This window comes from Acanthaster planci, linkage group LG01, assembly GCF_054643075.1.
Source record: "Acanthaster planci isolate LZ-2023a linkage group LG01, COTS_SCS, whole genome shotgun sequence".
Taxonomy (NCBI): Eukaryota; Metazoa; Echinodermata; class Asteroidea; order Valvatida; family Acanthasteridae; genus Acanthaster; species Acanthaster planci.
Genome location: NC_141777.1, coordinates 19,797,952 through 19,810,298, shown reverse-complemented (window position 1 = coordinate 19,810,298; position 12,347 = coordinate 19,797,952). Strand labels below are relative to the sequence as shown.

The following is a 12,347-nucleotide window of genomic DNA, read 5'->3' as shown; positions in this document are numbered from 1 at the left end:
CATGTGAATCAGCAAGCTGGGTGTGATTTGAGTGAAAAATAGCACTTCATTCTTACAAAGTTCTTATTCCCTTTGGCATTCTGAAATGGATGGAACAATGTTTACCAGTCAGTTTTGATATTACGATGGATATTGACTTCAATTTCACAACAGAAATCACCCTTGGTGGTTACAATCTAGTTTAAGCCTTCATGCTTAAGCACACAAACAGGTTGTAGAGAGCTCAAGACGCGGCAAATATTCTAGACTATCAGCGAAACATGGTGAACCTGACTGCGTTTTGTGTCACACAAATACTAAGCATTTCTACATTTTTGTTCGTTTGATCTTTTTCCCTTCTCAACATGGAAATTGCATGCTGCACAGTGAGCAAGAAACCTCTCTCGATTAGCCACTTCTCTTATAAAACTTGCTGGAGAGGAAAAGACGGAGGAAAAGACAGAGGAAAAGTGGTGGATTACTCACAATATTGGGATTTTGAATCCCCTTGCTTCCTGCAGAGCTTTACGGTAGTTACTGAAGTTACAGGCTGACGAGAGAAGTTCAGTCATTTCCGATATCGTCTGTGCATGTGACACAAATAGACACAGAGAGATCAATCACTACAGTATTTCAGATTCTTCCCTGTCCACTTCCACAAATTAATATAAACACGAAGAGGCACCAGTGTTTTCCATACTTTTACTAGCCTAGGTGAACAGATATCATTATTTTTTCTTTGATTTTGAGGGGGCTGCTTGTATTTGTTTTTTTTTTTTTGTAATGTTAGGAGTGTATTGTGGAAATGAGTTGTGATTGCTGCCAGAAGGGTGTAACTCAGGAAGACAAACTACCCCAAAACAGATACTGGCTACTTGGGGATATTATTTCAGTCCTTTCTATTTCAGTGTTATTTCAAACTTCTTTGCTCTTGTGTATAAGCATACATGGACACTGATACTGTTGAATGCTACATGTACGTACTTGCTTGATTAACAAGTTTCACAAGGACAATATTACCAAGCACAAAATATCCTACAGCAAATAAACATGCTAATTACACATCCAAAGACTGCTTGGCAATTCTGTATGACATTGTACAAGGGCAAGCACTCTGTTATTTTCCCCTGAAAACGTACACTTCAGCCCCATCAACAGTACAGCATACAGTATACCTTTTGGGTGTCCGATGAGACGTAGGCGAGCGTCTGCTTGAGTCTGGCTAGTGAGCTGTGGCTGAGTCCCCCCACCACCGCCATCAGGGTGTTGAAGTTGTTCAGGCGTTTTAACCTCTGTTGCAGAGGAGAGGGGGAGGGTAGGAACAGGAGAGAAAACATTGAAAGGGTAGAGAGAGAGGGTATTACGGGACGTATCAAATGCACAATCGTGCCCTGTGCCAACGGAATACAGTGTCTTCTGGGCTTGCCCGCGCCCCACTCGGGGGCAAGTAGTGAAGCAACAAGAGTCTACAATGTGTTTGCATGCATGTAGCATGGTCCACTGCTCAATTAACATCTGCATGAATATGACAAGAAATGTTGACAATGACTTGAGACTTTAGGACAGTGACCTCTTCTCTTCTCGCCCCTCCCCCTCCCTTTTTCGAGGAAAAGATTTCAGGGATTTCCTAAACATTCAAGCCTGACTTCAGCAAGCAGTTTACTTTGTCAGCTTTTACATCCAGCAAATCCTCTTACGGAGGTAATGTACTTTGGGAGCTCTTACATTCAAAGCATCATAAATTGATTTTGAACACAACATCGAGTGGATTTAAAAGGGTTCCAAAAATATGCATTAATCTGGACGTGGTACTGCCAATGTTGACTCCTGATAACACGTCACGGATCTGTCGCCAGGCTGTCAATGGCACCATCACTGGCCTATAGAATCCCTCTCATAGGACGCCATCTTCTTGGGAAAGTTACAACTGCGTATTCAACACCATGTGGTGCACATGTGTATAGAGTAACAAAGTTCAACGTCATTTAAACCAGGAAGTGCAGTGCAAACAAATAGAGTATGTGCACATGTTGGTTCTCGCACTAATGCCTTTTACGCAGATAATTATGTGTGTGACATATTCACTTCGATACTCTTTTTGATCCGAATACTTTCGATCCAAATATTGTCAAAGACGGTACAGCTGATGCACATCAACAAAATTTGACACCAGACATGTGCATGGATGCATGTGGCAATCTGTAGGGAAGTGACGTCATTTGAGAGAGACCTATTACCAAATACAGAAGGAGGCACTGTGTGATGGCACACTATTCTGCAATGATAGCTCCAGTCACTGTACTATGTGGTACAGTACCAAGAATGGTTAAAAACACTATCAGCTACACCAACCCTTTTTTTGGTTTGTTTCGCTGAGAGCCCTGAAAGAATGTAGTGACTTTGTATCTTGGGCAATAAATTCCAAACATACCGGACCAGAAAAACTTCCCTCGACAAGCACAACCTAAAACATCTTGCGATTCTTGCTCAGGTGGAAGGCCACAAGTTTCCATGTCACACATTTCTTACATACATTTGATAATTTTCAGAATTTTACTTTCCGGTTTCAGAATGGAGTATGCGTTCAGTGCAACTAGAATAACAGGTCATTCAGGTTCTATTATGTGGTAATCTGGCCAAACTACACATGTACAAGGCTACAGGTGATCAGTCTAATCAAGGCAATGTTTACTTGACTTTGCAGCCAAGATTGTATAGCTCCAAAGGCGCAAGATGGATAACTCTACCCAAAAGGTGTAATTACCATTGCCCCCATTTGAGCAAGCGATATGCCCGCGCGGTTTACGGTAATGCTTAGGTGCAGGCTCACCAGGTGTACGTGCCTGCTGCGGTGCCTGCGCCTCTGCATTAAAGTGCATTGTGCAGGCGTATTGCTTGCTCAAATGGTGGCCATGCAATTACAACGTTGTACGTGTATTCATGGTGAAGTTCTCCATCTTGTGCCGCTACACAGCGCTATACGATCTTTGCTTTGCAGTGTCACACAAACAAATCCAAGCAGAAGAACAACTCACTTGGAATGTTAATGAGAAATGAACCACTATATGTATGAAATCCTTACAGTTGAAATGCTTTGCTTTTACACACAGTCCCCTCAAAAGGCGAGTGTCAAATATGCACGTACATCACACACCCAATTTTTCCGCGTGTCAAGACTGAAAATCGCACCGAGATTGACTTACTTCACAGGAATGAATTTCAAACAAGCTTTACAAACTGTGGGCTTGTTTCATTGAATGGGTTATGTGGTCTAATGCCCATGCAGGGCTTAGTAATTATCAGTTCATACGAGAAACACTTTTCCTTGATGCACAAATAGCATTTACAGAACAAGGCACACAAACCATCTTAATGTGCTAGACATAGGATACCAAACTCTTTAAACTGGTTTATTGAGGTTTATCAACTGCATTATATGGTTACTAAATACTTACAAAAACACGACCAAAAACTTCAGAATCTCAGAATCATGACTTTCAACAGTTTCTGAATATATCTCACAAACAAATTTCCAGAGAGCACCCCACTGACTAATTCTAGGACCCTTTTCAGTCTTTTAGGCTGAGAAATTGGTGTTCCTTACAGTTCACACACCTTGGCAACCTCTACAAACTTGGTGATGACCTCCGCTCTTTGTTTCGGTGTGTGCCTGCTGAGGATCATACACTGTATCCATAGCGATAGGCCATTAAACAGACCAATTGAACGTTCCAACTTCAAGTTGTCCTTCAGTTGGCCTGTCAGGGCGTAACTCTTCAGATCTGCAAACTACAAATGTAAATAGACGGTAACTGCATTTTCTTTTTAAATCTCTTAATCTAATTTGAAATTTATTTTAAAATCTTTCTGGTAGGGGAAGTATGGGAGAGGAAATGTGATATACCCTCATCCCACCTATACCGTTCCTTGCAATATTGGAGCATCTATGGGGAGGTCTTCACCGTGTGAAGGGAGCAATTTCTTTTGTTAAACAAATGAAGCCCACATTGTGGATACACTTCTTTGCCCCAACAAGGTTTTCACTTGCCACAACATTGGTGTAATGATGAGTGTTTGTCTCCAGCTACAGAGGAAAAATGAGCTTGTGTACTGGAAGAGATCAACACTTAACTGTTGCTGTGAGATTATAACACATGGAGCAAATGATTCTGTTGCTTTTGTACCGGCCAGCCATATGTTGATATAGGCAAAGTTACAAGTCTGGCGTAGAAAGAGCAGACCCAATTGAAACCCCTTTGCCAACAGCCCCCCCCCTTTCATAGCACCCTTCTCAGCCCCGTCGCCAGCTTCAGGCATTAAAGGGGCCAAAGTATCGGCTGGGGGGGCCACATCACAAGAACAAAATATATAGTACACAGAATATTCATGTATTCAAAATCTGATGTCAATGGCTCATTTAGAGGATGTCTTAAAGAGATTTGTTATGCTTATGCTTTTTAATGATGGGGGCCAGCTTCCTGGGGGGAGGGTCCGGCTCCCTTGGGCCTGGTCCTTGGTGACAGCTCAACCCTCCCAGTGAAAACTGGATGTTTTAATAACTAGTGTGAAAGGTACTGCCCATAATAACCTCTATACTCAAATGACTTTTTCATCTGGCTTGCACAGTGTGATTTTTAGTTGAATCAAGCAACATTGCTATTTGTGTATGGGATTTTCCATCTGATGGACACTTTTCGTCCTTTATTAGCAGATAGCTACTTGTCTATTAACAACCAGACAGTCACAAGTGCATTTTGCGGCAAAGTTTCATTTTTATCACTTAAAAAATCTCTCAACTTCAAGGTCATTCACTTTATCCTCTTTTTATTAACATGCTATATGGAAAACTACCGGTTTTGTTCCTTAGTAACAGTTTTCGTTATTAATGGGGCTTATACCATTTTAGCTATTCCCTATGGTTTATAAATAATACAGGTGGAACTTCAGACTGAGCGAAATGTTTATTCTGTTATGCATTCGGTGAGAGTACTAACGAAAATAGACGTGTACTTGGCCAGTTGTTAAAGATAACTAAGGTAGCAAGTACATGCTTGGCCTTTTGCTAAGGAGAAAGGACACAACCATTCCCATAGTGGTCTAATTACCAGGTTATGAGTACAACTCCAGGGGTTACCAGATAGATCAGCAAAATGTATCTCCTCTGGCCAGTGGCATAACTGGGGTACACTTTGCAGGGGGGCACTTGGGGGCCCTCATTTTCTAGGGGGAGCCCTCATCCATTGGTCACAGTTACAGCACTGACTGAGGTGGACTATCACCACAGTTGTTCCTTCTCTGATTTCTGAGCAAAAGGCCACACGGGAGGGAGGCCTTAAGCAGGAAAGCCATGGCCCCACAGGCCCTCCCCCCTTTGTTACGCCACTGGCTCTGGCCACTTTCCCCACCCCTCCTCCCACTTACGTTGAGTCGCCTGAAGATCTTGTACTCGAGGAATGTGAGATGGTTGGCCAGCTCCCGTGGCTCCAGGTGGTTGAAGACCAGCGAGACCTTCCGATTGGTCCGCATGGACGGGTTCCGCACTGAGATGACCCGCATCCAGTCATAGCTTGGTCTATAGGGTAGAATATGACAAAAAGGGGACATCATCTTTGAGTGCTTTGACATCAGTAGCAGTAATGAGGCAATGGAGAAGCAAAGAAAGAAGAGAAAGAAGGAAAGGGTGCTTATCCCCTCCCCAAAAAATTGAAAAAAATAAACTAAAAAAGAAAACAAAAATGCAACAGAAATGAAAAAAAGATGTGAATGACTGGGGATGAAAATCACTGCTATGCTTCATCAAAACAAACCCAAAAAACTTGACCCCCCCTTCCACGGGTTGACCAGTTTGTTGCTGATTACGGCTTTAGCCCACCCCCAGAAAATTGACACCGCCCAACAAATCCCAGAGATGCCCATGGAAGGAAAGGTAGAATAAGACAAGATTCACCCTGCAATTTACAGGAAAATATCACAGTAACAATATGATTGTGACTCTTAATACAGTGGGCTAACTGAGAGATTACTGTCATGTCACAGCATTGTACATGTAACAGCATTGTACATGTAACAGTTCTGATGCCCATGTGTAGTAAATTTTACTGGGCCATTCTCTGTCTGTATACAGTGAGTGTACTGATAACATTTTGGAACCTGCCGGCTGTCCTAACATTTCAGAATCTGCTAGCTGTCAAGCTGTCACTGTAACTCAGGCTGCATCCGAATCTCTTGTCTAGAGCTAGGTCTAGGTCTTCGCTCCAAAGGAAATGCGTGAAGACGCGCAGACAATAGACCTAGCTGTAGCCCCGGAAGCCCGTTTCGGACACAGCCTCAGGATAGGCCGCTGCATAATGACTACAATGTTGGGGAATTGAAAGATGTATTTTATTAATTGCGTCTTCAATTCAATGATAATACATGTAGTTGAGTTCAAAGAGTTTGTTTTTTTTATTCTCTTTTTGGATTTGGAGAGCTGTCATTTCAAATCGGAAAAACAAAGCTTTGACCATGTTCCATTGGTGTCTTTATGGGGCAGTGAGAAATAAAATTGCAGAGGCCAATTTAAAAGTAGTTCTCAGACCAAAGATTCCAGCTATTTTGAGAGAGTCTTCAGGTCTGGTAGCTGTCAATGTCATTCAACCAACACTTTCCAAAAATCTCTCTGTCCAGAGTTTTTAAAACACATTTTTGTAACATTATGGATACTGTCATTAATCCAATCCAATCTTCCAACAGGCAGAGGATTGAGGACTGTCATGGTTAATCACAAACACCTGGCATGTATTCGGAAAGTGAGCACCATCTCTGCATAATAGGTCATTCTTATGAATTCAGGGTCCAGCAGAGTGACATTTTTGTGCCCGTTACACCTGACCTGTGTAATTTAACAGGGAAATATCACTGAAATTGATTCAAACTATTTCTGTTTGTTTGGCAGGTAATTTGCATTGATTCATCACTCTTGGAAATTAGAGAATGTGTTCAGAACTTACAAAGTCACAGGTCAGATGTGACAGGGACATGAAAAAATTGGAAGTCTTCCAATTTATAGAATGACCCAACTGGGATAATACTGCCGTTTCAAAAACTGTCCTGAGCATACTACAGTTAGCCATCCTACACAGTATGTTACAATAATATACAACATGTACGTGTACTTTAGTTTGCTGACAATTGCTGTTGGTATCTATTCTAATTTCAGAGTGTTAAGAGAATTAGTACAATGGGGAACCATTCTTGGGCCAATTTATGCAGTGCATCATAGGACAAGGGTGACATTCGTTTTGACATGCATATTTACTTTTTTACTTTGCACAAGGGCTTGGCAGTTGTTTTAGGCGACGAGGATGTGAAAAATTTATGCAAGAGTTTTTCTCTGTGCAAAAATTAAGATGGCACATTTGAATTGTGTTCTTTTTTTGTGCAGCAAGCCAACAGTGAAGGGAGGGATGATGATTAATGCAGGAAACGTAGGCAAGAAGTTTGCACGTAACTGCATGATACCATAATACGTGAGGGGAAATATATTTATTTCTGGATGCCAACTTGGCCCTTCATACTGTTGTAATTAATGGTCATATGCAATCCCTACATGTGTTTCATTGTAATAACGTAGTACATGTAATAGGAAAATAATAATCAACTGAACGTTTGAAAAACAAACAATGAGGAAATTAACGCCAATCAACCTGAAGAATCCAGGGTCCCACTGTCTATTTATTTAAATAGAAGCAATTTGTTGATGAAAACGAACTCACTGCTGCTGACTGTATTAAACCTGACAGGTTAAGGACGATTACTGTGTGTAATCAGCATGCGGTGTTTATGCAAAATGTACACCTACGCTTCAACGCAATCCGGCTGCGGCAGCCTGCTACCATGCAGCTGCGGCTTAATTACAAATAAGCCGAGGGTTCAGCGTGCAGGTTTAAATTGCCAGTTGGCTCTGATGTGAGGAGCAAGTCCCAGCACCAGACTAGGTTTCAATCTCTGCGTTATTGCTCTGGCAGGCAAACCCAAGTACAACAACCCGGGGACAAACGCTGGCTCATCAACAGTACGTTCGGCCTTCGTTGTACATATGAGGTTCCTCACCTACAGCCATGGGTGCATGGAAACAGACCTCTCATTAACAGTCTGCAAGTGGTGATGCTTTACGCTGCAGGGCACGGGGGAGGCCAACGGTAGAAAATACTCATGGGATCGCTGAGCCAAGTCCTGCATTTAATGTGCCAGCCTGACTAGATGTACTTGTGATCTTATAATCAAGTGATTATTCACAAAAATGCTGATTTAAAGTACCCTTCAATAAAATCAGATCTTTTTTAGTTCTCTATTTTTTTTCACTGAAACATGTTTTCCATTTATAACAATGCACAAGAATATAAATATTCCTGGAAATTCATTTGGCATCATAACCTTACCAATGCACCATATTCTGGTACCTTTTAAACATCATATTGTAAAAACATGCATGTTTTTTCTCATTTGGCACGAGAGTTAGGATATTAAAATCATTCATTGAGAGAAGAATATCCTCTTTAGTTTTGAGTCAAAAAAGTATGACATAATTTCCTTTGATATCAAGATTTTTTTTACCATTACCAATAATTACTTGCTGTTTAAAGGCACATTTTGGGGCACACACAGGGAGGGACACTATGCAGAATGACTGTTAACAGGTCCAGTCTTTAAGTAAGTGTACTTGCTGCTGCATTGAGCAGAGTCATCTTTTGTTAAGGGAAAGTGAGCAACAAAACAAAGTCAGCAACTTTGGAACTCGCTCATCCGTGATATCGAGGATCTGTGATTTCCTCCATGGACATCAGCAATGCATGCGATACAACGGGTACACCATCTGACTGGCGCACCATCACGGCTGGCATCCCGCGGGAAACCTGCCTGGGCTCAGTAGCATTCCTTGCTATGGGATCAATGATGGAGCAGCAGACATCTCTGCCCAGCGTTGGAAGTATGCTGAAGATAAGACACTCGTTGAAACCGTCACCCTCCCTCAACAAAGCAGGAAGATTTGACCTTAACTGAAAAATGCTCTTATGATAATCATTTCCTGCTAAATGCACGGAAAAAGGTGCAGTAATGAGAGTATGCTTTAAGCCAAAAAAAAAAAAATGCCACCACTGACAGAGCTCAAACTGTGTGATCAACCGATTCAAGGATGCAATTCACTTAAAATAATGGGCCCTGTCATTCAAAGAGATACTAAATGGAATGAACTGGTGAGAGATTTGATTTCAAAAGCAAGTAGGCAAATGTATATGCTCTGACTTCTTTAAGCACTTTGCCCTACCCTGAAATGATTTACTTGCAATTTACGAGGGTTCTATCAGGCCAATAAGTAGGAGGTATCAATGTGGGCATCTGGACCTCCACAACAACAGAACTGTGCTCTTGAACTAGTCCAGAGAAGAGCATGTACACTCATTTTGGGCCCAAAATATGCTGGCTAGGGGCAATTAATATAAAAAGCTTCAGGTATTTGTACTCTGGCCGAGAGAAGACATGACATCTGTTGCAAATTTGTGTGTACTATACTTGAGGAGCCTGTTTGTTTCACACAGATTTGGATTGCAGTCAGTGATCTCAAAGCTGGCTTGCACTATCCATGAGGTGGGTTCTCGTGTCAGTGAACCAATGCCGGATCACCGATCATGATCCGGATCCGTGCGGAAAAAAAGACAGCCGAGGATGACAAGTTTAGTGGTTGGTTTCCTGAGTTTAGATCCAACTCACTTAACCATGGACTGAGAAACAGTAATTGCCTATCCATCCATGTGTGGAGAACAAACAGATACAAGAACAGCACTGTTCCATATCTTACTCGACTAGGGAATAAAAGCAATACGTAAATTTTCTTTAATCAGTTTGGTTGATTTTACTGATGCATATTTTATAATGTTTTATTGTGCCATCCCCAGTCTGTTAAAAGCCCCTTGTTTTGTTCTGTTAGAGTGTTTGTAAACTATGTTTAATAGAGGTTTTGCATGGCGGCCATCTTTCCAGTCACTGCTTTTATTATGGAGGGATAGCACAAAAGGTCTCATGTGTATCCCCATGGAACAAAGGCTCTCACTGGGGGAGATGGCTGCCATGTAGAGCTTTTATAGTGCTTCTTTTAGTTTTGTTTATCTGTTGTTAATACATTTTATAATATGATTTTATGAATACTTGTTTACAAAACAAAACGTTCTCATAAGAGAACGTTTTGTTTTGGGTAGCTTTTTAAGTGAATGTCTTTGGCGGCGAGCAAAGGCATAATAAACCAGTAATAAATAAACAAACAAAACAAAATACGTGTACAGATGTTTGACTTTCCCAGAACGAGTGTTTATTGCTTTAGGATATGGTGCCCAAACACAGTAGCACATAAGGTTGGCAACTCCGCAAGCGCTCCTGCTAAATCTGAACCAAGCTGGTCTTGGGGTGCCTTTAAAACAAAGCTGAGAGGAGAGTTGCTGACTAGCTGGATTGCAAATGAGACATGCCAAGAGCTCTTTCGTTCGGGGGCATACAGACAGTCGACGGCAAGCTCTATCTTACTGTGGTACCGTCGCTTAGCAAATTATAGCGAAGGGGGGTGGGTGGGAGTGGTTTCGTGTCTGTGTGAGCGTGTGTGTTAAAATCTAGGTTAAAGACAATCTAGAGTTGCTGCAATCCACTGATCCACATCCCCTGGGGACCAGACGTCTCGTGGCGCGACCTGCAATTGGCGCGTATCCGCGAGTGCAACGGGTGACTTCTCTCCCTCTGTGCAGAGTGCTGTTGAAGTCACAGCAATTGTACGTGCCTTTTGCATGCACTCCATGGATGGGGAGGGGGGGGGTTTGGGAGTGAGGGCGAGTGCAAGCAATAGCCAATGACTGGCACTGTACAAACACGGGACAGTATTTGCATACGAGGTTTACTTCAATCAGGCCCCTGGTTATCCACACAGTGAGAGTTCAGAGTGACTAACTAGAATGCACTTTAATAATGATGTTTGGAAAAAACCCTGATTTTATTTTTTTTTGTCTTAACAATTAAACATGAGAATCTTAGAAATGAGATTATCCTTTTCTTACAAAAGGACGCAATGTCTGAACACAGAATAAAAATAAAACTTACGTCACAATCAAGTTCAGCCAGATCGATAAGGAACCAGCAACAAGCAGGAAAATATTTGTTGAGAAATGCAGAATTGCTCTCCTATCAGTTTGGTGAAAATTAATTTGCAGGCAGATTGAATTAAATTGACAAATAAAAAGAGTGGCCTAAGTAATTCAATCAGTCCAGCCTCAGCTTAAATAACGCCCGAGACTGTCCAGTCTTTAATGTCATGTCCAATGAAATGAAAAAAAAAAAAAGATGTTGTGTGTACTCACACATTAGAGGTATCTATCACATGCTTGAGGTGGCTGTTGCCTTCGGCCTGAATAATGCTCTGTAGCTGGCCCATGATATCAGACAGACCCTGGTCCAGGTCAAAGTGCATAGGGAAATGAACAATCCAGTATCTGAAAGAAAAAGAAAACAAAAAACAATGTGTAACTGCAGGTTCTCCACTGTGTGAGCTACATTTTCCAAACCACTAAAATTCCTTTATTTCAGTAATCAGGAACCCAAAAGAAATCTGAAATTCCATAGCTTTTCCATCACTTTCCAGGAATGAAATATAATTTTCACGGCATTTAATGACATTTTGTGCTGAACCTTTTTTGGGTATCATGAACTGGAAGAATGTCATATCCAGAACTGTAGAATGACAAGAATAGCCAGTAAATTTCTCATTGTTTCAAAAGCAACCCATCAAAAATAACCCTTGCAGGATCTTGATTTCCACAACTTTTTCATGACTCTCTGGGATAACTTCTTTCCAGGATTTTTTTATGAGTATCCATCACCATGGGAGCCCCGAGTACTGAACGTTACCTTATTCAAGGTAGGCAAATGTAGTAGTTTTCGGAGTCAGTGCGCATCAATGTAACAATTTAATGCAAAGAACTCAAAACATTTCAATGAAGCTTCACAGCTTCTTTTCTATACTGAACTCATATTTGGGTATTTGCCATTTATTTTTCCTTCGTTTGACAAATTCTAGTGAGCAAAGGCAGCTGGGTGGCCAAGATTTTAAAGAGAGGTGTTTACCCCCCCCCGCGGCTAGGCTGCGGTAAATAGTCCTGCAAAATGTAAACCTGAAACAAGTTACAGTATACTACCTGGACAACACTGATTACAGCAAAAGCTTAAATGGGAAATTTTCGAAATACAACACCAATAACAGGGGTTGCCTGACCATGTCTACTGACACTGTAGTTGAGGGGACTGCACATGTACTCCTGTTTTAAATGAATTTCTGTTGAAAACGTGTTTTT

At 41.5% G+C, this 12,347-nt stretch overlaps 1 protein-coding gene across 5 annotated transcripts in view; it reads right to left on the bottom strand.

The window, feature by feature from the left end:
* Positions 1 to 12,347, bottom strand: part of rasgrp3 (RAS guanyl releasing protein 3) — an 80,335-nt gene that overhangs the window by 18,875 nt on the left and 49,113 nt on the right. For all 5 annotated transcript variants that reach the window (XM_087132472.1, XM_087132471.1, XM_087132462.1 and 2 more), the window contains 5 exons: positions 11,358 to 11,489; positions 5,401 to 5,551; positions 3,595 to 3,768; positions 1,155 to 1,271; positions 466 to 563 (listed from right to left, as the gene is read on the bottom strand). In XM_087132472.1, the coding sequence (XP_086988598.1) occupies positions 466 to 563; positions 1,155 to 1,271; positions 3,595 to 3,768; positions 5,401 to 5,551; positions 11,358 to 11,489 (672 nt within the window). The remainder of the gene's footprint in view (positions 1 to 465; positions 564 to 1,154; positions 1,272 to 3,594; positions 3,769 to 5,400; positions 5,552 to 11,357; positions 11,490 to 12,347) is intronic.